At 36.5% G+C, this 24,093-nt stretch overlaps 7 protein-coding genes and 1 pseudogene across 9 annotated transcripts; 2 read left to right on the plus strand and 6 right to left on the minus strand.

The window, feature by feature from the left end:
• Positions 1 to 109: 109 nt before the first annotated feature.
• LOC103862006 lies at positions 110 to 1,661 on the plus strand. 2 transcript variants are annotated; one of them, XM_009139722.3, is made up of 6 exons: positions 110 to 322; positions 517 to 622; positions 721 to 794; positions 882 to 985; positions 1,108 to 1,173; positions 1,259 to 1,661. In XM_009139722.3, the coding sequence occupies exons 2-6, from the start codon at positions 555 to 557 to the stop codon at positions 1,502 to 1,504; spliced, it is 558 nt and encodes a 185-aa protein (XP_009137970.1). In that variant the 5' UTR covers positions 110 to 322; positions 517 to 554; the 3' UTR covers positions 1,505 to 1,661. The 2 variants fall into 2 exon arrangements, with proteins under 2 accessions (XP_009137970.1, XP_033142837.1); XM_033286946.1 differs by having other exon boundaries at positions 125 to 322; positions 521 to 622.
• LOC103862008 (myosin-binding protein 7) lies at positions 1,633 to 3,527 on the minus strand. Its single transcript, XM_009139723.3, has 4 exons — positions 3,305 to 3,527; positions 3,070 to 3,186; positions 1,950 to 2,958; positions 1,633 to 1,863 (listed from the first exon to the last, which is right to left on the minus strand). The coding sequence occupies exons 3-4, from the start codon at positions 2,952 to 2,954 to the stop codon at positions 1,840 to 1,842; spliced, it is 1,029 nt and encodes a 342-aa protein (XP_009137971.1). The 5' UTR covers positions 2,955 to 2,958; positions 3,070 to 3,186; positions 3,305 to 3,527; the 3' UTR covers positions 1,633 to 1,839.
• A 256-nt stretch (positions 3,528 to 3,783) lies between these two features.
• Positions 3,784 to 5,975, minus strand: LOC103862009 (nuclear pore complex protein NUP43). Its single transcript, XM_009139724.2, has 5 exons — positions 5,243 to 5,975; positions 4,935 to 5,004; positions 4,269 to 4,494; positions 4,114 to 4,187; positions 3,784 to 4,024 (listed from the first exon to the last, which is right to left on the minus strand). Exons 1-5 carry the CDS (start codon positions 5,878 to 5,880, stop codon positions 3,971 to 3,973), a joined length of 1,062 nt encoding a protein of 353 aa, XP_009137972.1. The 5' UTR covers positions 5,881 to 5,975; the 3' UTR covers positions 3,784 to 3,970.
• A 138-nt stretch (positions 5,976 to 6,113) lies between these two features.
• On the plus strand, positions 6,114 to 6,893 carry LOC103862011. Its single transcript, XM_009139728.3, has 2 exons — positions 6,114 to 6,572; positions 6,653 to 6,893. Exons 1-2 carry the CDS (start codon positions 6,340 to 6,342, stop codon positions 6,783 to 6,785), a joined length of 366 nt encoding a protein of 121 aa, XP_009137976.1. The 5' UTR covers positions 6,114 to 6,339; the 3' UTR covers positions 6,786 to 6,893.
• LOC103862010 (heptahelical transmembrane protein 2) lies at positions 6,849 to 11,052 on the minus strand. Of its 2 annotated transcripts, none has more exons than XM_009139725.3 (4): positions 8,533 to 11,052; positions 8,356 to 8,454; positions 8,190 to 8,268; positions 6,849 to 7,594 (listed from the first exon to the last, which is right to left on the minus strand). In XM_009139725.3, the coding sequence occupies exons 1-4, from the start codon at positions 8,763 to 8,765 to the stop codon at positions 6,917 to 6,919; spliced, it is 1,089 nt and encodes a 362-aa protein (XP_009137973.1). In that variant the 5' UTR covers positions 8,766 to 11,052; the 3' UTR covers positions 6,849 to 6,916. The 2 variants fall into 2 exon arrangements, with proteins under 2 accessions (XP_009137973.1, XP_009137975.1); XM_009139727.3 differs by having other exon boundaries at positions 6,917 to 7,591; positions 8,533 to 11,051.
• Positions 11,053 to 11,748: 696 nt separating this feature from the next.
• On the minus strand, positions 11,749 to 14,524 carry LOC103862012 (ubiquitin carboxyl-terminal hydrolase 24). Its single transcript, XM_009139729.2, has 7 exons — positions 14,500 to 14,524; positions 13,326 to 14,038; positions 13,053 to 13,237; positions 12,731 to 12,981; positions 12,510 to 12,655; positions 12,233 to 12,409; positions 11,749 to 12,157 (listed from the first exon to the last, which is right to left on the minus strand). Exons 1-7 carry the CDS (start codon positions 14,522 to 14,524, stop codon positions 11,975 to 11,977), a joined length of 1,680 nt encoding a protein of 559 aa, XP_009137977.2. The 3' UTR covers positions 11,749 to 11,974.
• LOC103862013 (50S ribosomal protein L21, mitochondrial) lies at positions 14,358 to 16,223 on the minus strand. Its single transcript, XM_009139730.3, has 5 exons — positions 15,659 to 16,223; positions 15,472 to 15,552; positions 15,297 to 15,398; positions 14,915 to 14,989; positions 14,358 to 14,802 (listed from the first exon to the last, which is right to left on the minus strand). The coding sequence occupies exons 1-5, from the start codon at positions 16,082 to 16,084 to the stop codon at positions 14,683 to 14,685; spliced, it is 804 nt and encodes a 267-aa protein (XP_009137978.1). The 5' UTR covers positions 16,085 to 16,223; the 3' UTR covers positions 14,358 to 14,682.
• A 929-nt stretch (positions 16,224 to 17,152) lies between these two features.
• On the minus strand, positions 17,153 to 20,052 carry LOC103862014 (annotated as a pseudogene).
• Positions 20,053 to 24,093: the final 4,041 nt, after the last annotated feature.

Here is a 24,093-nt window from a genome sequence, read left to right on the forward strand (position 1 = left end):
TCTAAACATAAATAAATATAAGAAGTTGGGCTTGACTTTTTTGTCCCATGAGCCCATAGCCCAAATTTAAAATAAATATATACGGTCGGAGTTGCACATGTACAAACAAACACCTTCATGTAATAAAAATCTTCCATTTTGTTTTTTTTTTTTCGCAACTTAAAATCTTCCATTTTGTTATTTCTACAACATTGGTCGGAACTCGGAAGCAAAGGGTTGAGGAGATATACGACGTTGTGTGATTGATTGAAAGTTTCGAACTTTTGCGTCGTCGCCGTGTCGTAGTCTCTAGTTCTCTCGCAGGGCTTGTTGAATTTTTGAGGTCCTAAGATTGATTCTATTACGTTTATAACTTTAATCGATAGAATTTCATTTCCTCGATTGTAATCTATGGTAGGAGTTGTAGCTTTTAGGTTATAGTCTCCGAATCAATCTGCATTCTTTAAAATCTGGAGTTTTTTTTTTCCGTTTGGTTGCTTCTTTACTTTCTAAACTCATATCTGTTGTGCTTCTTAGCTAGAGGAGAAGAGAAGAAGCCTAAACAGCAAACAAGCATGGTGATGGTGTCTAATTCTAGCCATCATAACAAGGAAATAAATGTCAGAAGGAGAATCTCTGCGATGTATTCTTCTTCTCAATCTTTTTCTCTTTTGTCACATACCATGCTTGCTTGTGCATATAAGGTGATATAGAACCGACAGATGAATCCATATTATGCAGATACAATAAGCGGGAAGAGGATTTTTCAGCACTTAAGGACTACAATGACTACTTGGAAGAAGTGGAGTGCATGAGTTAGTCTCTCACTTGTTCTCCTTACATTCTTGTGTTTATGTGTTGACAAGACCGATGTGAGTATATATATATATACTATTCCACAGTATTCGATTTGGTAGATGGGATCAATGTTGGGGCTATTGAGGAGAAGATAAAGAGATACTCTCAAGAGAATGCTGAACAGATCATGGTTAATCGAGCACGCAAGGTAATTAATTACCTTTGGTAGCGTTACTTTTCTCATCTTGGTTAGGTTAGTGATTAGATGAATGTGTAGAAGGAAAAGATAATGAGTAAGGACATATGAGATCATGCTTTTTGGTTCAACAGGCTGAGGATTTAACTGCAGCCTTGGCGGCTTGCAAGTCCCAACCACCACAAACTGATACTGATACGGTAAATAGAGTCATAGTTTTCATATAGGCAAGCTGAAGATTACTGACAAAAGCTGAACCTTTATTGTTGATGTATGCATCTGTAGTCATCAAACCATGGGACTGCGGCTGCAACTGCATATAGTCAAGCTCCACGACCAACGGGAATGGGCCCACAACCAGTACCTATAGGAGGAGGAGGAGGAGGAGCAGATCATCAAGGTTACTACTCTATGGAAGACGAAGCAATGTTGAGGGTCAAAGCGGAGAGAGCTATACGTGCTGGAGGATTTTCTTTGGAGATAAGCAAGAAGAGGGCTTTTGAAGAAGCATTTTCATGCATCTGGGTTTGATTCTTCAAGAGATTATAGTTTTTATCTTCAGGACTGTGATCACCATATAAATCAATATATGTCACAATCTCCCAACCCTGGTGCTGGTTTTGATAACTTTGGAAGAATTAAACAGTGCACATTCTCTATCACTCAATGAGTCTCTTAACTTGTTCTTCTCAATAGATATTTACACACAAATATACAAGATGATGTTTTTGGTAGAGAAAATGTGATCTTATGTAGACAGAAAATTACATACAGCTTTCGGCTAAAAGCAAACAAAAACACTATACAATGACAAACACTCGAAACAAACACAAACAAAATCTTCTTTTCACTTTCTTTTCTTTGCATTATAGCCAGAAATAAAGCATTGCCTGTTTCAGTAAACATGCCAAATATTTGTTAATAATACTAATAAAATACTAACCAAAGTTTACTAATTAAAATTTGTTGAATATACCTCTTGAATTGAAAGAATGGCTGGGTCAATCCAAGGTTGTAGATTCTCCACTGTGTTAGAGCTCTTCACTTCATATGATTGCACAGAACTTACCTCCTCCTTCACTTCCCTCACTAGACTAATCTCTTTTTCCTCAACCACTCCACTAGTTTCAGGCTCAGTCTTAGTTCTCTCCCTCTCAAGCCTATCTACTCTCTGCCTCAACCGCTGCAGTTCAGCTTGATACTCTCCACGGTTTCTCTTACCGCTTCTGTCTCTCGTCTGTTTAGGTGATTTCTTATCCATCTTTGTCTGCTTTGCAACTTTTATCACCAGAGTTTCCTCACTTTTACACAAACCCTTTGATGAGCTTGCAACATCTTCTTCTCTCTTGTTGACTCGAGATTCAGACATCGAACTCTTGTATTGCATCGAGTCTCTAAAATGTGTAAGCTCTTTCACTTGCTCATCAAGCTTCTTGATCTGTTCCCAATACACATCTAAAGAACTCTTCTGTGAGTCCAAACTCTGCTCAATAACTTCCTTCTCCACAGGGATAGAAAGATCATCTACCAACTCTGGAGATGGTGTTTGAGACCTATCACTCAATGAATGATGATGATTCATCTCATCCTCTTGAAGCTTAACATCTAAGTTATTCAAGTCACTATACCCCAAGCTCATAAGCTGGCTTCTATAAACTTCCACTTGATGCTCAAGCGCAGTGATCTCAACCTCTTTCTGGTAGATAAAATCCTCTAATAGCGCAAAGGACATCTCAGCGTGAGACATCTCTTCTTCGACTATTCTCTTGTACTGTCCAGCTTCCATGGCTAGCTCAGCTTTCTCTCCGTGCAGCCTGAGAATCATTGACATAGCCTCGCTCGCTGACGTGGCAGATGCTTCTCTCTCTGCGTCTAACTCATCTTGGAGCCTCTCAACTACTTCTTTGCGCTCATAAAGAGCCATTCTTAGATCATTTATCTCAGCTCCTGGTAACTTAAAGCTGTGGCTTCGTTCAACCATGTCTCTGCACAACACACACATAGAAAACAAACTTAACACATAATGTTCTCTATAACTTTCATGATCCCATAAAAAGTTCAAGAACACCAAAATAAGCAGAAGAATCTTATTGTACCTGAGAGGTTGTAGAAGAAGGGGAGCTGTGATTGATGAACTTGCAGATCCTATGAGAGTGATACTAGTTTAATGTCTTTGAACAGAGGTAATGCTTCAAACAGAAGAGATAAATATTCTGTTGAATTACAAAGAAACTTTGGTCAAATCAAAGTGGAAATGATCTATAAAGGGAATATAATCTCTCAGTCAGAATAGTCATGCCAGACAAAAATAAAATCATTATGCTTCCTTACCAGTATCAAAAGTAGTTCAGGCTAGAAAAGATATCTCAGAACATAAACAGAACAAAGTTCTTCTCAACATAAAGAAAGTATCAAAATAAAACTTTTTCAAAAAGAGGACTGTATCAGAAAAGCATTGAATAAAAAAATGATGAAATGCTGGAATATCTCAAACAAAAGGAGCTGGAACATATTGGGTGGAAGTAATCTTTGAATGATTAAAGCCTTAATGTGATCTTTAATTTTGAGTGTGGCATGTCACCTTTCATCTTTGATTGTAGTTTGAAAAATTCTAGTTTAAAATTCTAATACAGTATCTTTAAAGAAAAACAAAAAGAGATGTTTGAGATTCAACGGCTCATCATCATTACAGGGCCAAGTATTAGTTCTGGTAGGACCTACGGTGGCCGACTTCTTTTCTTGTCACGTGTCAGAGACTGGTTCGAGGTTAGACTTGTGTCTGTAAACATACGCAATGGTACAGCGACAAGGACAGTTTCAAAAGTAAAAAAATCCAGCCGTAACTCCAAATCTTTGAGATCGCAAACTTAAGATGAATACAAACTCTGTTGTGCACAGATTGTTAGATGAATACAAACTATGTCATTAAACTTGTCTCTCACCATCTATTACTACCACCTTCCTCTCTTTCCTTCATTGATGACCTGATTTTCTTTGCTAAGGCCTTGAGAAGACTGCTATTGACTCCCACTCTAAGCTACATATCACATCCTGCATTAACCCAATGTTACCCAGATTGAGAAACACACAATTCAGTTGATCTAAGCAGAGGTTGAAATTGAGTTAGATGATGTTTTCACCTGTGGATTCTGTCTGTCGATGTCAAAACTGTTAATGGCACAAGGTTCAGCCAGAAGCTCAATCGGTTCTTCCCCTGAGCAAAATAGCCAGGAGAAACATTAGTTTGGTGAATCATACAAGAAGGAAGACTAATGTAGTAGAAAGGCCCAAGCACCTTGCTCGATGACGCCAAGGATTCCGTCTTCGGAGCAGGTCATGACAGGGAGAATCCTTGAGGACGAGATGTTGGACTTTGTGTATGAGTCATACTGAACTTCCCATACCTCACTTTCAGACAGAGGATTGTTCACACCCTCGCTTGCACCAACACCAGAGAGAACGATAGGCTGTTTAGGCCAGCGAAGATCCCAAGCAAACACAGTACCAGAAGAACCTCCCGCCTAAACACATCACATCAAAACAAAATTATTAGACCACGCTTATAACTTGTGAGGATACTAAAATGCTATCTGCTGTGGGCAATACAAAAACCACTCAACTGCGCTAAAATTATTTTTGTGTATATGTTAAAGAAAATGTCCTTGATAATAGTGAAGGTCTACGTATAAAATATCAAAGAGGATATCTACTAGCCATAAGGTGGTTTAATTTTCTAAACACCAAAACCAAATGATTCACTTTCATTTCATCTCCTGTTTAGATTACTTTCCGAACATAAGTAAAAAAAAAAAGACAAAATGAAGGATTAGGATCAGAGGATATTGGCAAATATTATAGATCACACTAAAAGTCCTCACATTTATCAATGCATGAGATCATTCAAACTTCAAACAGGTACAAGCATTATAAGATTTCAAATACACACAAAAAAGGTACTTACAATGCAAGTGTGCTTTCGCGATGGATGAATGTCAATGGAGTGGACAACCGCCGAGGTTTTGCCTTGAAACCTGAAACGCAATCATGAAGTGTATGCTTTTTAAATAAGCTACTAACTCAAAGGATTCACATTTCCCATTCTCATTTTTACTTACTAAACATCTCCCAAGCTCAAATGATAAGAGAATGTTCTAATTATAACCCAAAAGAACAAACTTTCAGACTCCATACCACTGAAGAGCAAACAAGCCAGTGACTCAAAACCAAATCAACCTAAAAACTAAACCACTAAGAGAACAGAGAACTCACCAGCTCCCTTTCAGCTGCGAGACAGCTTCACCAGACTTCCTCTGATCCCACAGCTGCAAACCAAAACCATACCCACCAGTAACAAACTCACACGGAGAAGCCCACTTCACAGCTCTATAACCCACAAGCCCATTCCCATCAAACACCCTCCTATACCTCAACCCTTCACCACCATTCACAACCGTCACCACATTCACTCTCCCATCATCCCCAACCGTCACACACTCTCCCCCCTCCCTCCAATCCACACCCTCCACGCGTCCCACATGAAACCTCTCCCCCTCCGCCGCGTAAACCTCTCCAATCACACCTCCTTCCACCAAATCAACCATCAGAACATGAACCGAACCGGATGACGTGGCGGCGGAGACCATAGGCTTGAAGGAGCCGCCGCCAACGACTTCGAGCGACGAAACGCGAGAAGGCGAAGTCCATGAGGATAACGACACGACCGAGGGGATATTGTTCGGGTTCGGGTCGAGAGATTGGATCTCGATTGATGAAGATTCGGAGTCTGGGTCGTGGAAGGCTGCCGCGAAGAAACGGTTCAAGGCGGAGGCTTGTGGGAGCCATCTGACTCCGTCTACGTACTTCGATTGTGGTAATCTGTGGATTTGTAACGAATCGTGCATCTCCATGGCTACAGAGAGAGAGAGAGAGAGAGAGAGAGAGAGAGGTTTCTTAGGGGTTTAGGAGCAATCAAATGAACTATGGTCGGAATGTTGGAAGAAGGAAGGACTATGTATTTAGTATTTGGATATTCGGTTTGGTTTAGTTTGGTTCGGTTCGATTATTTTGGTTGAGACTAAAATTTTACGAATCGGAGCAAATTTGGTTTGGATTAGTTCATGTAGGTTCGATTCGATTTGATTCCAATTTAATTAGGATATTTTCGATATAAAAGACAAATTTCGGATACTCGGGAGTTTCGGTTCGGTTTTTAATTTTTTGGTTTGATTCGGTTTTCTGGATTTTGGTAAATGTTTAGGCCTCAGAAATGCAAATTTACCTAAGTACCCTCACTCTTTTACTGTTATTACAATAACAGTATTGCCCCTTATCACCATGTATGCTGAGAATTTTTGGGAAAGTGAAAAATGCTGACCTTACAAGTACGACACTGTAGCTTCCTCTGTCCTAACGACAAAGTTCGAAGCTTTGGTAATGTCTTCGTGAAAAATGGCGGCGGTTTAGTCATTGTAATGTCGAAAAAGAGAGACTTTACGGAGAAAGCAAACGAGAAACGACCTTTCTTGCAGATCAAAGTCCCCAACACAATCCTCGCTCGATCTGCTATCGCTGTTCTTGGTTTAGGATTCATCGATGCTGGGTAAGCTTTGTTTTAACCTTTATAGCTCAAAAACAAGGCTTGTAATGCTTATTCATAGTGTTGTTAATAAACTCTTTCAGGTATAGTGGTGATTGGTCAAGAATAGGTGTGCTCTCAAAAGAAACAGAGGAGCTGCTCAAGCTTGCTGCTTTTCTTGTTGTTCCTCTCTGTATCTTTATTGGCCTTTCATTCTCCAATGAATCATCTGATTAGAAGAATGTGATAGTTTGTTTACTTTGAATATTCTGTGTGGTAGTAGCACATTGTGACAGTTCGTTTTACTTTGAAATATTCTTGGTAAATGAAAAAATAATTATAACATTTTACACAATTTGTTACTTGCTTCAAAAGGCACAAGAAGGCGAAGCGCGTCGAAAATCCATGATAAGAAGAGATGCAACACTATGAGCAAGAGCTCCTAACACTACAAACACATGGAATATCTGATGGCTATGTCCCGCAACGTCGAAAGCTCCAGGCTTCCATCTCTCGGGTATACGGCTCACATAAAAACCTGCTCCCGTTGCGTACAACACAGCCATCGCTAGCTCGTAGACGAGGGCGATAAGCACGTTGGGGTGATCCTTGTGAAGGTAGACCAAATGCGAGACGGGTACGATACCAGAGAACCCCATCGTTAGGAAAAGAGCTGCTCTGAAAGGTCTGAAACGCGGAGCTGAGAGGGCCGGAGAGAGGAGGGTGAAGATGGCCAAGAGACCGAGGATTGAGATTGAGGAGAGGTAGAAGAGACGCCAGTAAGGGTGGCAAGAGAATGCGTAGTAGAGAGGTGCGAAGAAGGAGGAGACGATCATGAGGGAGATTCCTGCGTAGTCTAGGCGCCAGAAGAAGAGGTTGAATTTTCTTGAGTGGCAGGCGAAGAGGTGAGACATGGAGCTGCACATCAAGCAGGCCATTGCTCCGGATAAGAACAAGAGCCATGGCCATTTTGGAACTGTTTCGTGGTTAACTTCTTCTCCTTGATAGTTCAAGAACGAGCTAGTGTGTGTCACGTTCGAATCCTGCTAAGAGACACATGGTGAGGGAAAGTTACCACTTAGAATAGAGTAAAATTGCAATGAGCATATCATATGTTTACAAGAGAACTAAGGCCTGCGATTATTAACCGAACCAAAAAATTAGTTTAATTCAGTTAAGAAGTTTGGTTCGATTCGGCAATTTTTTTCTTAAAAACGATTTTCGGTTAGGTAATCAGTTAGTTTTTTTTAACAAATTAATCAAACTATCTCAACTTTAACTAAATTTTTGAATCGAGTTAACCTAACTAACCAAAATCTGAACAGAAATATTAAATAACAAAACTAACTGAAATGACCAAACACAACAAATTTTTCGAAATTTTAACCCAATAATTTAACCAAATTGGCAAAGTTTGGTAAAAAAAATTTGAAATCGAACTAACCATAAATCGAACCGTACCGAAACAAACTTTCCCAATTCAGGTCGGTAAAATTTGGCCTAACCGAATTATAAATTAACCAACTCGAAAAACCCGAACTAACCGACCCTGCAGGCCAATTACTGAGCACAATGACTTGCATGTCTACATGTAATAGAAATATAGAATACACAATGTCACAGTCTGTATAAGATTCTTACATGATACAGAGTTTGATAGCTGGAGAAGAAATCATCTTTTGAGATTTCCATTGACGGCCACGGCCAGCGAATTGTCTTCCTGTCATTTGGACCAAACATAAAGTTTAGATTTTTATATTAAAAAAATCAACAAAAAGTCGATTATAACCTCGAGACAAGTCTTTACCCGGAGAAGAGTCTCACGAAGCTGGTCAGGCCAACCTCCGTGGTTTCCATGGAACTCACCACCATCATCCAACCGAATATCAGAAACCCACCCAAGTGCCTGTCCATTTCAAAACTCGAATCAATCTCAAATATTCTCAAATTTTGATATTTTTGTAAAACAAGAATGTGTACATACGTCCAGATGTTGAGAGTCTCATTGTGCCAAGAGAAGGCGCTGAGGAAAGTCTCCTTGAGAGACCACTCGCACCGGTAATGATTGTGTATGAACTCGTTGTCCTTGAGATACTTTGGCAACTCCTCGAACTTCATCAACCTCCTCTCGCATCTCTTCTTTTCGCCGGAGTCCAAAGTCTTCCCATTTCTCGGAGTTATCTTGGAAGAATCCCTAACCGCTCTTCGTTTCTGCATGTTTCCCTCGTTCACTGAGCTCGCCGGAGAAAATGAGCTCCGGCGAATCAACCACCGTCGATTTTTCTCTGGATATTCGGAGTCAGTTTTGTTTTTCGGAGGATGCTTCGTCTCCTACTTATAGGGAGAAGAAAACTCTCTGTGTTTAAAAAGACAAGCAAGCAAGCTTCGTGTCTTGCGTCTTAAAGATGACATACGTGGCGGCTTTGACCGGTCTTTTTTCAACGTGTCTTTATTTCATTGGGTAAACTAGCTTAGCTTAGTGTGAGGGGGATACAGCTGATTAATAGTATTATAATTATTACCCGCCGTGTCCGTTTGAAACAAAATAATAAAAGTTACAGTTGGAAGGTGAGAAATACAGAATTAGTGTTTTATCCAAAAACAACAATTAGTGTTTTAGAAGTTCCACAAGTTGGAGTGACGTTTTTATAAAATCTAAAACTTTGTATTTTAGCCTAAGTTTTTTATACAAATTTCTGAAAACCAACATGTGATTAAACTCTACATAAATAAGTTGATAGACTTTCTAGTTCACATTCAGGCTAGTACTAAGATTAGAATATGCTTTTGGTAATTGATAAAGTGTTTTCTTTTATATTCTAAAGCAAACTGGCTATAACGATCACTTTGCCGAGTTTCACCCTAATCAGTTAAGGCAACCGTGATTGAGTAATTAAAACATTATGTTTTCTAGTCATTTATACGTTTTCAAGAATGATTTTATAACACGATGGGTGTTGATCGAAGCACTCTATAGGGCACAGCGAGGTAAATTGAAAGAGTAAGTAACTTTTAATTGGTTATCTATAAGATTCTCCAAGGATGATTGTTTGTTCATAACACAAGACAACACGTACCACTTCCATTTTATATTATATCGTATGAACCTGGATTTATTGTTTAAATAAAGTCAAACATTTGAATATAAAACTTTAAATTGGATGAATGGTTCGCTTACCCAAAAAAAATACAGTTGGCCCATAAATCGAAGTTGGCATGTCCAACTACACTGTTTTTTCCTTGTAGAAAACAATGTATATAACCATATTGTTACTTTGTTAGATAGTTTGTTGTGCAGCATTAATTGAAAACTGTGACTGCATGGGTTGGGTTCTATGGATTATGGTGATGGTAGAGTGAATGGTGTGAAACAGTAGAACTGAATGAAAGAAGTAGAATGAGATTGATTAATGTGGACCGGACATTGAAAAGTATAATATAAAATGAATAGAAAAGTATAACTACAATAGTTTTGGTGTGAATATGATTACTATTGAAATGTATTTTTTCCTTGCTCCAAAGACAACCTTACATTTGACTCATACTTCATAGATGAGAGATTATAAAAACAGATTCATGAAATGTCGACATATTTTGGATGCTACGTGAACAACACAAGCGCATTAAAATTTTAAAATCCCTTTAGAAACATTAAAAACGAACTTAATTGATTCGGTATCGAGAAATGTTTTTCTGAAGGAAGAAGATAGCTTTTGGAAAACGAAATAGCTAGACAGAGTGTATAATTCTGGACAATAGTGTTAGAAAATCGCCTAAAATATACTTTTATGGTGTTTTGACAAAGGTTATTCAATTTAAAACTTATACTTTTTTTTTTTCTCAAATTGAAATACATTCATAATCGAAATACCAATATCCTTACAAAAGCTGGCGGCAAAATGAAATAGCCCCAGAACCAAGAGCCCATAGAAAGCGGCAACTAAAACCCATACTAGGGTGACTTAAACCCACACCATGGTAACTTAAATAAACATAAATCTACACCGACATCGAACCAACTAAACGGTTACCATCTACGCAGAAGAAGAACAAAAAATTTAGTAGACTTTAAAGCTGAGGGAAAGCCAATGATCGGGAGTTACCGCTGCTGCCCATAGCCCGCCACCCGATAACCTCCACTTCTACACCCAAACCACACTTATCGCTGCTGCCACACCCGCCAATCGATAAGACCAAGAACCAGAGACTTCATAACTCGACAAGGGGAACCGCTGCTCAGTCCACACACCTTGGATATCTACACGTCCAAATTCCTTAGAAAGAAGCTCTCCCAACACACGCTGAAGATGAAGCCATGCCAATCGAACCTCTTGGGACACACTCACAAGAGAAGAAACAGATGACATGCAACCAATGGACACAATACCCCCAGAAAAAAAACCTACTAAAACAAATGATACACTCCAAGCATAGAATCAATAAACCGATCAAGCCTTTCAACATCTCTACCGAAAATGAGACATGGCGAGACTAAAACGAGCAAGACTCACACTCCAATTTAAAACTTATACTCCCTCCATTTTATTTTAGTTGTTGTTTTACGTTTATGCACACATATTAAGAAAACACATGATTTTATATATTTTCAAAATAAAAACACAATTACCTATACATCTGACTATATTTCAATCAATATAAAAATTGAATAGAAAATTTATTAATAAATTTTGAATTTAAATTCTAAAACAACATTTATTTTAAAACAAAAAAATTTCTATACAACGACAATTAAATCGAAACGGAGAGAGTAATAGTTATTAATATATAAATTAAAATTTATATTCTATATACATACAAAACTTATTAGATGTTATGCATTTTGTAGAAATAAACAGATTAGCCAATGAATCAAATGAAAGCTACCATTATACAACGTTTTTTCTAAACTTGTCAAAATGTATGATAATCGGTATATTATATCACCAAGTTGTCGTGAAAGTTAACATATGTTCTAATTAGCTTTGTTGGTCCGTTTCTCATCTAAATTGATTCTTAGACGCCATGAATTCATTGCAACGAGGATAATTAATAATAATAAAAATGATTCTTTAGGTGTTTTAAAGTTTACTCAGTAGCTTGGTAAAGTGTATAAACAAAGGTGATTATCGCCATGTTCTATTTTCTTGATTTTATAAGATTTTTATCTGAAGTTTCTTACAAGCTGTATTCACAAACTTGATTGATTTGTTAATAATAAGTATATTGAGGTAAATAATAAACGTTTGAATTGAATCACATTACATCTCAAGGAATCAAAACAAAACTTTCATGTAAACAAAGTACTCTAAAACTAACTATGTACCTATTGAGATTCTCTCCCTCAGAGTTTTTAAACTGAGAACTCAAAAGACCTGACACTAAGCCGTGCTGCTCTCTTAATGGAAATAGGATTGCTTTTGATCGTCTTACACTTGTTTGTAGAACAGAACATAGGCTTGGTCGTGCAAAACCTGTTTTGTCCCTATGGTAGTAACAGATGCATCATCGAACCTAAGCCATTGATTGTTCTTTCTTCGAGCATCTGTGGTGTAGTGCCCTTTCGAAGGATCCCTTCCGTGGTGTGTAATAGTTGCCACAAGTTCATAACCCTAAAAGAAGAAACCCGAGTACGTAATAATAGTCTAAAGTCGTAGAGAGAGAGAGTTATGTTTTCAACTTTATACCCCGTTGGAAGGAGAAACAAGAACATAGCGGCCTAGGTTGAGCTCAAGGGGAAAGTGAACAGGTTTATGGAGCTTAGTACTCCCTTGGTTTCCGTAGCTAAAACGCATAAGGTGCAGTATCATTATCTTCGAGAGTTTCTGTATCTTTATCGACTTTCTAGCACTCACTGCACCAGCCTGACCTCAAACAAGCAAAAAAGCCAATAATTAAAAAGATATTCATTGCTCCTAACATCCCAAAGATTCATTCAACACAGTGAGAAGAGAAATAGTTTACCTTCCCAGTAACCGAGGCTCGATACCCTTCAAGATCCTCTGGTGCAGAAAACAAATGCAACGCATCTTCTATTGTCCTCACCGCTCCCTGGTGAATATCAAGGTGAAGTAAGAGATATGGCTGTACAGTAGCAGAATCTTTGCTCCCTGTTCCCATAAAATGACACATATAAGTAAGTGCCTGATTGAAGCAGAAATGAACTACACAGAATAGCAAATTACCTTTTGCTTTCACTACGCTTCTTAGCTGCCCACCGAATATATCACTGAGCTCAGAAGGAACAAAGCTTTGTGTTCTCGTCACAGCAGATTTGTTCTTGGGTCCAACTGTTTCCCATTCATCATCGTCGTCAACAAAAGTAACAACGGATGACTTCGAAGCAGTAAGTTTGGGTGACACTTCCCTGAGTTTCAGCAGCTCATCGTGCATTTGGTCCATTATAAAGCTCAAAAACTCCTGAGCATCTTCCTGCCTGTCAGCACAAGTACACAATGTGTTGGAACCAGGGGGAAAGAAGGGAAACAAAAGAGTTTCAGACTGTACCTTGGCCGGCCAGACATGTTGTTGAGTACATCTGGTGTGAAGTTTCTAAGGACCCCTTCAAACATGGCAGGTGTAAAGGGTCTACTAGACTCAACAACGGCGACATTGTTTCTGAAACTTGAACTGCTTGGCGCATCTAGTTCAGAGATAAACTCTGAGAATGCAGATAGAGTTGGAGACTCAGCCTGAGCACGCAGATGTGAACAGTCACCGATCAGATAACAACTACAACAGATAATAGAACTGAAACCATAGAAAGAAAATGCACAAAACCTTTGGAATATCTTGGAATTGTACTCTCTGGAGGAGCTGCACAAAAGGAGAGCATGAGAGTAAAGCCTGAAGCGTTGCATTAAGGAAGCACAAGTTTCCAGCGTTTATTAATCCTCTTGGTGTAAGTTCTTTTTTAATGGGCAGAGGAGTTTCAGTAGCAACCATCTGTTTGCTCTTTCTTGGTACGCTGTTAGATGAAGAATCACTTAACAATATTTCACTGTCCTCCAGGGCTTGAAATTTCGAGCTCGAAGCTTTATACAAAGAGTCACTTTCAGCATCTGACACACACAACTTCCCCAAACCTATAGGATCTGCCTTCACCGCCACGCCATTGGTAAGAGGTTTTCTTTCAGAGACCTCTTTAATAATCCCATTTACTTCTGTATCACTGATCTTATCAGAGGTCGAAGGTGTAGAAGCATCGAGTCCCTTTTGAGACCCAGCAGACTGAGAGCTGGAGGGTCGAGATTTCACTGCCCCATCAGCCTGACCTTTCTTCAGCGGGCCATTAGTGTTTACTGAAGAATTGTCGGTAGCAAGATAAAAGGAGCCGAACTGTATACTCTCTACAGACTTTTCTTTATGGTTGTGAGGAGACCTAATGGGTTTATTATGCTCAATTAACGACTTTGTTTCATGTTCTGTAAAAGATCCAAACAAAAATACCTCCCATGAACAAAATAAGGATAGCAAGTGTAAGGTAGAGGAGACTCAAATGATCAATAACCCATCTCGGTTCGATTGCTTTGGTTTACATTCGGTTTTGAACAGATAGCAGGAACTAGTCCGGTTTTGTTTTTTAATTGTGGTGGTGCAAAGACTAGTGTACTTAACTACTTATAGTAATCGCAACTTTGAGTCAATGCTCTTGAAACAAAATGGTTTTTAAGTTACTTTACTAAACATTTATTATCTCTCTTCTACAACTCTCTTTCTACTACACAAACATTCATTCTCTCATACTCTTTATTCTCTAGTATAGAGAATGAGAGAAGCTCATGAAAAAGCAATAACATACGTCCAAGAAAAAAACAACATAACTTGATCTTACAGCACAAAAGCATAGGGCAACCATTGTTTTTTATTTGTGTAAAACAGTTTCAAAGCATGAGCAAGTTCCAATACAAAAAAAGAGCAAAATCAGATGAACGAGATAACTAAAGGCAATCACGTTCACATCTTAGGAGCCTAGTCATTACCACTTACTACCAAGAAGGCCTTTTCGTTCTTTCACAGACTACTCCTAAGAGAAAAACTTCAGAAATGGGGAAGCCCAAATTGGCAAATGATAGATGAACTTTCACTTCAAAGTATTGTCAATTTCAACAACAACAACAAAAAGAAATGCTTCTCTCTAACCAACTAACTCAGCCTCTGGTTGCTCTGTATCAGCTGCCTTGGAAGGCTTATGGACAATCGTCGGTTCTGGTTTCTCAATTCCTTGTATATCGGTTATTCTCAACTTCGTCAATTCCTAGACATAAGTGTTTAAATGATCAAAAACAACAAACATACTTCACGGAAAAAGCTCGAATAAAGGTAATCGACAAATCTGAAACAAATAGTGGAGTTTGTTAAATTTATACCTGTCGATGCCCTGTGGTTCTCCTATAATTCTTCCTTCGTTTCTTTTTAAAGATGAGCACCTTTTCATCCAATGCCTGTCACTCACACAAGAGGTATTCAACTAGTCAGACACAAAAACAAACAAGAATGACAAACTACTAGTACATGAGTAAATCCTCTTCTACACCAAGACACTCAGATGATGTAGCAACAACAGATGAACACTAATGACTAATCTACAAACTCGTCCTCCACAAATTGGATTCAAACTCTTATTAGCAGCTGATTAAGTTCCTCTCATCAATCATCGGATTTCAGCAAGTCAACTCTCATGGAAGTAAATGTTTCTTGCACAGCTTCACTGGTATTACAAAACAGCAAGAAAGACAGTGAGTCACTTACATGCTCTTCGACAACAGCATGAACAGTGGCATCAGGCAAGATAGGCCTACCGATAATCGTCTGGCTTGCAGACCCCAGTAGAAGCACCTTAGTCAGTACCAACTGCAAAGAGACAACATTTAACAACAATTATGAACAAATGCAAAAATCTTCATGAAGGAGAAGAAGAGCATACCTTATCATTGATGTCACAGAACTTCAACTTCTCTGTGAAGATGGAGTCCCCGTTGCTTACTTTAAACTGATGCGAACCAATCTACACGGGACTAATTACATCAGCGAGAGTGTGAAATGAAAGAGAGAGAGAGAGAGAGAGAGAGAGAGAGAGAGAGAGAGAGAGAGAGAGAGAGCAGAGACGTAACCTGAACAACGGCGAACACTGGCTCATAGGGTTTGAATAGTCTCTCCGAAGGTTTGAGAGGTCCCATCACCTTGTAACCTATCTCCGCCGCCGCCTCCACTTTCTCCGCCGGTGAATATTCCCTTTCTACTTCCATCTCCGCTGAATCCTCGTAATCCTCCTCCTCATCATCACCATCATCATCATCGTCTTCTCCTTCGCTGCTTTCGTCAGTATCGTTTGCTTTCGAAGAGAAATGGCGACCTTGGGAGCGAGAGCAGAGATTGCACCATGGGAGATCTCTGGTGAGAGATCGAGGGGTCGCATGAGTAATGGTGGTACCGCAAGGCTCTGAGATCGGAAGTGAAGAGATCAATCGCGTCTGGTTGATCGAGAGAACCGTCGTGGCGCGGCGGCTTAGCTCGCGAAGGCATCGAAGGCTCGCCATCGGAGATCACGATTGGACTTAGGGTTTACAGTGACTAGAGAAAGAGTTTTTTGTTGTTGTTGTTTTCTTCAGTTGTGGAGTTTATGAAGACCCTCTAAATGAGCCAGAGGCATATGCACATAGCCAAAATGAAGACCCTCTAAGTCAGCCAGAGGCATATGTTTGAGTTTCGAAGACCCAAAAATCTTAACTGAAGAATACACATGCCTCGTCCATTAAGAGAATGCAAAGAAATTTGGAAAATGTAATTTAGTTGGGAAGATAAGATCATTTAAAATAGGGCAATTGTCAATAATATCACCTTTTGAAGTTTATGTCTCAAAAATAGCACTAGAAAGAGAAAGTCACAAAAATGACATTCATTAAAGGGTAAAATATTTTTAATACCCTTGATTTAAAATTAAATAAACAAACAAAAATAAATAAAAATAAATAAAATAAAAATAAAAAAAAAAATAAAAAAAATGAATTTTTTTTATAGTTTCAGATTATAGTTTTCAGATTCGAAATTTTTATACTTTCTTTTTGAAATTTTTTTTTTTTCAAATTTTCTTTTTATAATTTAAAAATACTTTTTGAAACTGTTTTTAAAATTTTTATTTTTTATTTTAGTATTTATTTTTTATAAAATTTTAAACCCTAATTTCAAAACCCACCCCTTAACTCTAAACCCTAAGGTTTGGATTAATTAATCCAAGGGTATAAGTGTATATTTACCTCTTTAATGAAACCTATTTTTGTGACTTTGAACCTTGAGTGCTACTTTGGGAACAAAAACTTGGTTTGGTGCTATCATAGTCTTTTTCTCTTTAAAATATTATTCCCTTCGTTTCTTAATGATAAACTTTTTAGAACAAAATTTGTTTCAGAAAGATGTATTTTTTGTGTTTTTTATAAAAAAAATTGTAAACTTCAGAAAAAAATTAATTGATTATATTAAATTATTATTGGTTAAAAATTATTAAAAATTGAAAATTACAGAAAACGATACATTTATTATGGTAGTTTAATGTATTTTTTTTTAATATGTGTGAAAATAATAAAAATATTTTGGTGGAACGGAGAGAAGTATTAAACACAAAACCTGATTATTATTCTTAATAAGGTTAATAGAGACATCTTCATGAGTTTTGTTTTGTTTTATTATATAACAAGAACAGGGAGACTGAAAATGGAGTCAGTTGATCAACTCTAAAATACATACAATCAGCATTGCTTTATTTTCGAATCCAAAGACTAATTCCATCACACTTTCTAGCCACCAACAACATCCAATGCTTCACTGCTCTGCTTCTCACTTTCTCGTCCCACCGAGCATTGGCTTGAGGACGGAATGTTCACCTGATCGTCCAACCTAGTTCTCATTGATGCTGGGGATAACAGCACTGCGTTTCTTTGGTACCGGAGTATCGTGGTTGTGTTCTCCTTTATATGTGATTACGACGGCTCCTGTGTTCTCTACTGCTGTCTCAATGTGTTTGCGGACGGGACAACCAGCAGAAGTGCATCGGTAATAATTCCTGAATGTTTTGAACAGAATATATCAAATCATGGAACAGAAGAAATGGGTAATGTGTTTAGTTCTTCAAACCTCGGATTAGGATTCCCCTTCACCATTTTCTGTCCATACTTACGCCATCTGTATCCATCACAAGAGATACCAACATCACCAGCTGCGTGAACTACGAGTTTATGTTTCTTTCCCGGTTTAGAGACAAAATCTGAACTTTGTGTGTTGTCGTTTTTTAACCTGAAACACAAGATAATAAGAGTATGTTGTTTTGATCTCTCCAAGTGAAGGGGGTAAGCAAATAAATTCAAAATTGTACAGAACTTGCCTCCGTTTTGGCTCTGGTTCTTCCACAGCTTCGTTCTCGCAAGTTCTCTTCCGTTCAACGGTTGTTGGCGACTGGCAGATGTTTTCTTTAGTTGGAGGGGGCGTAGGGACTGATGCTACTACTGTATCAACCTCTAAAACAGGCGTAACAGCTGATGCAGCTCTGATCTCTCTCGGGGAGAAGCTACTCTTCCGGGGAGGTTCATGACTATGCAAGCCTTTGGTAACAATCTGTACCATGTTTCCTGAATCGTTGGAGCATTCGATTTTTTTAGCACAACACTCAGAGTACGTACACCTGTAGTAGCTCCTTGAGCCCTTGGGACTCTTAACCTGCTTCTGCCCATATTTTCTCCAGTTGTAACCATCACGTGGCGGTGTCCTCAGACCCGGAGAAACCGACAAGTTCCTGACCACCCGAGAATCATAACTTTTCTGTAGTAGGGACTGACCTTGACTTTTGGCAGCTAAAAGAACCGAAGAGAGAGATGGCTCCACCATTGATGGGTGAGTAGGAGATGTTTCCACCTCACGGTTTTCTACTGCAACTTCATCAACCGGAGCCACCACCACACTTACAACATCTTCTTTGTTGCTATTTGTCTTCCGAACCGGAGAAACAGACAAGTTGTTAACCACTTGAGAATCAGAATTTTGATCTAGCAGTGATAGACCTTGGTCCTGCGCAGCTGAAGGATTTGAGGGTAAAGATGGCTCCACCAATGGGTTGGATGATGGAGTCAGCGCCGGAGATGTTTCCACCTCATGGCTTTCTACTGCAACTTCATTAACCGGCAAAACCGCACTTGCAACTTCTTCCTTACCGCTATCTGTCTTCAGAACCGGAGAAACCGACAAGTTGTTGACTACCTGAGAATCAGATTTCTGCTCTAGCAGTGGTAGTAGACCTTGACTTTGGGCAGCTGAAGGATCCGAAGGTAAAGATGACTCCACAAGTGATGGCAGCGCAGGAGATGCTTCCACCTCACGGTTTTCTACTGCAACTTCATCAACCGGAGCAACCACGCTTACGTCTTCCTTGCCGCTATCTTTCCTCAGAACCGGAGAAACAGACAAGTTGTCAACCACCCGAGAGTCAGATTTTTGCTCTAGCAGTGATAGACCTTGACCTTGGGCAGCTGAAGGATCCGAAGGTAAAGATGGGTCCACCAATGATGGGTCTAATGATGCAGTCAGAGCAGGAGATGTTTCCTGCCAATGTGCCACATGAAAGAAAAAGAAAAAAAAGTCAAAGGCCACATAGTTGTTGTTAAAATTGTAACTATTCAGATTAATCTTCCCATGTACTACTAGTATTACCACTAAACGGGTACCAATAAAAGACAAAAAAAATTCCTTCTTCTGGTTCATAAGAGATCAGTAATGTCAATTCTCAAGACTCTTTGCCTAGTAACAAGCTACAATTAAAGCAACTTTTGATCACTCGTTTACAACGCATAGGCCATAACATAGACTACACTGAAGTGAACTTGTAGATTCCATCAAACTATTTAGTGTTAAAGAAGAATACCTTCACCTCTCTTACATCTTGATCATTTGGTTCTACAGGTGAATTTTCTGGTAAACACAAACATATCATCTCAGTCAAAACTAAACCCACGAATAAAAAAATCAACAAAGAATCTTCGGAAACAAACCATTTACCTTCAACCTGATCCTTAGCTAGTACTACTTCTCGTATCGCCTCGTCTTGTACATCCTCCACATCATCACCGATAGTCCCAAGTGATTCTTCGTCTCTGAGTTGACTCAATCCCTCACGCAGCTCCTTCTCCGGTTTCACTTTCTCGTTCTTGACTGTCTCCTGCGTGCTCTTCTCCATCGATGTCTCTCTCTCTCTCGTGGGGTTTGTCGGAGAAACGAACAAATTCTGTAGACAATAAAGATGGTTACTTTCCGACCGACGGATCTCCGGACCAAAACGCTGCGTTTTTAATCACTTAGTACTTCTGCTTTAAAGCAATAAAGAAGATACTAAAGGAGAAAAGGAAGGGGCATTACTGAGGTTGACTGAAGATAAGTCTTCTAAACAAACTCCGTTAATTTCTCCGTCGGTTATCGACGTATTCGGTTTAGTTATTCACTAGTTGACCGGCCTCGCGCATGCCATGAATAGTTAATTATCCCTCTGTATTAATAAAAAAACATTTAAAAATTATAACATATAATTTGTACTAAATAAAAAAATATTCTGCTGAATTGTCACGTAATTAGAATACTAATTTTGTTTACATGGCGGCTTGAGAATCAATTGAGAATTTTGTTTATCCAAAATTAAATTGCTATGGAATGTTATATTATATAGTATGTCCATTATGTACCATTCATTTATCAAATTAAAATTATTATATATTATTTCTTTAAATAAAACCTACAGAATTAACTAATATGATTAATATATATATATGACAATTAATTATTTTAAATAATAAAGATTTGCTAACAATTTGTATACTTTCTATCATTTTTTTATTTATTATTAAAATAAATTACACAATTACATTAATCATATAATAAAAATTGAGATTTTGTATATGTTGTATTTTGAGTTTCTAAAAACAAGTATAAATTACTAAAACTGTTAAAAGTTCTACATAAAATTTTGTGATCAAGGTTTAATTTTTTCTATAATAAAATACAATGATTATAAAATCATATGAATAAATAATTTTATTTTAATAGGTGCTTATGTTAATATATATATATATATATATATATATATATATATACTAGGTGACTTTTCCGTGCACGTGCACGGATAAAAATATTTAAAAATTAAATATATTATAAATTAATTAATGTTTAAGTTTTTATTTGTGAACTTTCTTTTTTTTATAAAATCACATTATATATAGTATATCCTAAAATATGTTCTTCCTTTTTTTGTAAAATATTTTTTTTTACTCATTGAATATTTCGTTTTTATTATATATTTCATTTTGAAAAATAAATAAAAAATACTAAGATTGAAAAATCAAAAACAAATAAGGAAAAAGGGAAAATACTTAAAATAAGGAAATTGAGAATATTATCAAAAAAATCAATAATGACAATTATAATTAATCAATTCATTAAAGGTATCATTGTAATCAAGCACTGTGAGAGTTAACGTGAGCACGACATGTAGGAAATTGACTTCTCAAAAAATATTATAGAGATATATATCGTTTAAATTAAACTATACATCATATAAAAATACATACTTATATTTTGATATTTACGTTGAACATATCTTGAAAAGTTAATATTTTAATTTTTAAATCTTCATTGTTTTTTTAAAGTGATTATAAATTATTGAAACCATTAAACATTCCACATTAAAAAAGTTGGTGTAAACTTTTGTTACACAAATATGCAAATAATCAATAAAATAATATGAGTAGAAACTTCATTTAATAAATATTCATATTAAAAGTACAATATATATATGTTAATATCATTTAAATTTAATTATATTTCATATACAATAAATAAAATTGATTGTTTTGATTTATTTAATCTAAAATGATTACGAATAAACAAGAGCGGTCTTTTGATTTATATGAGCACACCAATTTATTAAATAATAGTAACTGATTTCTTAGTTATTTAATATATAATTATTATTTTGGTATTTCATAATATGCAGAAAACATAAAATAAGTAATAAAATATAAAATATTTATTTTGCACAAGGCGCGGATCTTAACCTAAGTATGTATCTCTTTAATAATTTTAAATCTTAAACATTTTCTAAATCTCGTACCAAAACAAAATAACGAAATGATAATAAACTCAAAAATTAATATTTATATCGAGCAATAACCAAAATAAAAAAGCGACACAAAAATAAGAAAAATATTGAAGATAGATAGGATTGACACGTGAATGTAAGCTTCTCATAATCATAATTAACTTTTAAATTGTTAATCATGATATAAAACCGAGCTGACATAGTTTCATTGTAATCAAATAGTAGGCCTGAGATTCTTCGGCCTAAACGTTAGGTTCTTATGCGATAAGTGATTTTTTTTTTACCTAAAATATTGTTTTTTAAATGTGATCAGCTCATCTGTAAACAAATTATGTAATTAACAAAAAAAATTGTTTATGGGTCAAAAAAATTATTAATTTGATCAAGAATATAAATTTTATTTTTCCATACGCTATTTCTTAAATAATTTTCATATAAATTCACCTTGCGCATAGGTTTTATCCTAATTTGTATATTATAAGTTTTGTTTATATGCATGATGGTTATGTGCATATTGTGTCGTGTCTTAGCAAACGTGGGACGATATATATAGGCTACTGAAATTATTGGTTTCTTATATTCTTAGTTTTAATGTAAAAAAAAAATTATACAGGTAAAAGATATATTACAAACTACTAATCCATTAACTCCCAAAGAAGTAGATGGAAAGGAGATATAGAGGATTTTATTGTATTTGATGATAGCTGTAAAGTCTGCAGGAAGATTCACAGCAATATTCAATCACGTTTTTTGCTTTGATTTCAAAGCTTTTATCAGTTTTTGTTTATAATTATAGTAAAAACATAGTTTTGTAATGGTTTAAAGTTCAGCTTTTCTGTCGATTTATCCAATTTCAGACTTTTCTTTCTGACCAATATAATGATGATGGAAAATCTCAAATATTTTACAGTAATCTAAAGATATTAATGGGTTATATAAGACACAAACTACTTCTGACATATCTGACCAATATAATGATGATGGAAAATCTCAAATATTTCACAGTAACTAAAGATATTGATGGGTTTTTTTTTTTTTTTGGTCTAAGAGATATTGATGGGTTATAAGACACAAACTACTTTTGTATGTCAAATTTTCAATATGAATGCTTTATTACATACTATATACGACCATTAATTTGGGGAATCAGATCCTCAGGCATACCCAAGAACCCTAATAGTACAAACCCATGATTTATAATTTTATAATATCATGTATGGTAATAAAAAACAACCCAAGCAATTTAATAAATCAAACGAAACAAACACGATCTTAAGAATGCCTCATCAAGGCAGAAAATTCAACGTTACGGATCATCCTGGTGTAAGGAGACGGCTCATCTTCATCTTCAAAATCAGCGAGACGCTCTTCAATTCTGTTGAGGTTGCGATGCAGACGAATGTATTGATGTTGACTTTCTTTTGAGACAGCGCTAACATGATCTGAATGAGTAAAGCGAACACGTGTTGCACAAGACAACGTAGAGAATGTGACAAGGAGTAGGACGATGATGATGAAGCTGACTATTTTGGAAAATTTGGCCATAGTTGGGAATTGAAATAGCTAGGGTTTGTTTTTGGTGAATAAGATCGATAGAAGGGTTTAGTGATTTGATGGGTGTATGTGCATGTGTTTATATAGACAAGGGAGAAGATAATATTTTCCTTTTCAATTAGAGAAACCGACCTAATTAATTGCCTTTTCTAAGAAATAAGGAAAATCAAAAGGTCATAAAATTATTAAAAACCTGGAATTATTATATAGCTAGATGATATCATGTGCGTATGGGTGAGTTTTTATACTAATTTGTTCATTAAGTGGTTTTAATATTTTACAACATTTCAATCTATCATCTCAATCTATCATCGTTGTTGAAAAGTTAACATATTACATTTCATTTTAATTATTTTTGAGATTTCATATGCACAAAAGAAAAATAAGTATTGCGGCTGACATAAATCACCAAAACCAGATAGACAACATTAATTATATAACGAGGAAATGAGATTAGGTATTCTGCTCTCGATTAGTTTACTATTGACTCTCCATAAATGATTTTATTTTCTACATTTATATTTATGTTTCATTGATATGAGTTTTGTTCATTTTTTAACTTCTTCTATGAATTCGGTGAATTATATAAGTATCAATTTAAAAAAATGAACATCTGAAAAATTAGTTTCACTCGAGATACATATCTAAAAATAAAAAATTTGAATAAAATCACCGTCAAATTCTATTCACAGGTTAGTGTTTAAATTTAATATATTAAATTGTTATAGAATATAAGTGCAGACTCGAAATATAAATGTCTGACTATTAATTATTTATTAACTTGGGTTTTTGATGTTTAGCTACTTAAGCGTATACTGTTAAAAATATATATAATATTTTACCATTCTAATAAATGTAAACTAT

Source organism: Brassica rapa, chromosome A03 (assembly GCF_000309985.2).
Source record: "Brassica rapa cultivar Chiifu-401-42 chromosome A03, CAAS_Brap_v3.01, whole genome shotgun sequence".
Lineage (NCBI taxonomy): Eukaryota > Viridiplantae > Streptophyta > Magnoliopsida > Brassicales > Brassicaceae > Brassica > Brassica rapa.

What these genes read in the sequence shown, in the direction of transcription:
- LOC103862010 (XM_009139725.3), bottom strand. Translation starts at nt 8,765, where the DNA reads ATGCAGAAACGAAGAGCGGTTAGGGATTCTTCCAAGATAACTCCGAGA. An exon ending in GAGACTCTCAACATCTGGAC is followed by an intron (nt 8,455 to 8,532) that starts GTATGTACACAT and finishes TGAAATGGACAG; the next exon opens with GCACTTGGGTGGGTTTCTGA. An exon ending in TTCGTGAGACTCTTCTCCGG is followed by an intron (nt 8,269 to 8,355) that starts GTAAAGACTTGT and finishes TCCAAATGACAG; the next exon opens with GAAGACAATTCGCTGGCCGT.
- LOC103862008 (XM_009139723.3), bottom strand. Translation starts at nt 2,954, where the DNA reads ATGGTTGAACGAAGCCACAGCTTTAAGTTACCAGGAGCTGAGATAAAT. An exon ending in CCATTCTTTCAATTCAAGAG is followed by an intron (nt 1,864 to 1,949) that starts GTATATTCAACA and finishes TTACTGAAACAG; the next exon opens with GCAATGCTTTATTTCTGGCT.
- LOC103862013 (XM_009139730.3), bottom strand. Translation starts at nt 16,084, where the DNA reads ATGGCGAGCCTTCGATGCCTTCGCGAGCTAAGCCGCCGCGCCACGACG. An exon ending in CAGTGTTCGCCGTTGTTCAG is followed by an intron (nt 15,553 to 15,658) that starts GTTACGTCTCTG and finishes AGTCCCGTGTAG; the next exon opens with ATTGGTTCGCATCAGTTTAA. An exon ending in GAACCACAGGGCATCGACAG is followed by an intron (nt 14,803 to 14,914) that starts GTATAAATTTAA and finishes ACTTATGTCTAG; the next exon opens with GAATTGACGAAGTTGAGAAT.
- LOC103862012 (XM_009139729.2), bottom strand. Translation starts at nt 14,524, where the DNA reads ATGACTAGGCTCCTAAGATGTGAAC. An exon ending in AATTCCAAGATATTCCAAAG is followed by an intron (nt 13,238 to 13,325) that starts GTTTTGTGCATT and finishes CTGCGTGCTCAG; the next exon opens with GCTGAGTCTCCAACTCTATC. An exon ending in GAGCCTCGGTTACTGGGAAG is followed by an intron (nt 12,410 to 12,509) that starts GTAAACTATTTC and finishes GTTTGAGGTCAG; the next exon opens with GCTGGTGCAGTGAGTGCTAG.
- LOC103862011 (XM_009139728.3), top strand. Translation starts at nt 6,340, where the DNA reads ATGCTGACCTTACAAGTACGACACTGTAGCTTCCTCTGTCCTAACGAC. An exon ending in TTAGGATTCATCGATGCTGG is followed by an intron (nt 6,573 to 6,652) that starts GTAAGCTTTGTT and finishes AAACTCTTTCAG; the next exon opens with GTATAGTGGTGATTGGTCAA.
- LOC103862009 (XM_009139724.2), bottom strand. Translation starts at nt 5,880, where the DNA reads ATGGAGATGCACGATTCGTTACAAATCCACAGATTACCACAATCGAAG. An exon ending in TCGCAGCTGAAAGGGAGCTG is followed by an intron (nt 5,005 to 5,242) that starts GTGAGTTCTCTG and finishes ATTGCGTTTCAG; the next exon opens with GTTTCAAGGCAAAACCTCGG. An exon ending in CGCGAAAGCACACTTGCATT is followed by an intron (nt 4,495 to 4,934) that starts GTAAGTACCTTT and finishes TGATGTGTTTAG; the next exon opens with GCGGGAGGTTCTTCTGGTAC.
- LOC103862006 (XM_009139722.3), top strand. Translation starts at nt 555, where the DNA reads ATGGTGATGGTGTCTAATTCTAGCCATCATAACAAGGAAATAAATGTC. An exon ending in GGAAGAAGTGGAGTGCATGA is followed by an intron (nt 795 to 881) that starts GTTAGTCTCTCA and finishes ACTATTCCACAG; the next exon opens with TATTCGATTTGGTAGATGGG. An exon ending in TGGTTAATCGAGCACGCAAG is followed by an intron (nt 986 to 1,107) that starts GTAATTAATTAC and finishes TTGGTTCAACAG; the next exon opens with GCTGAGGATTTAACTGCAGC.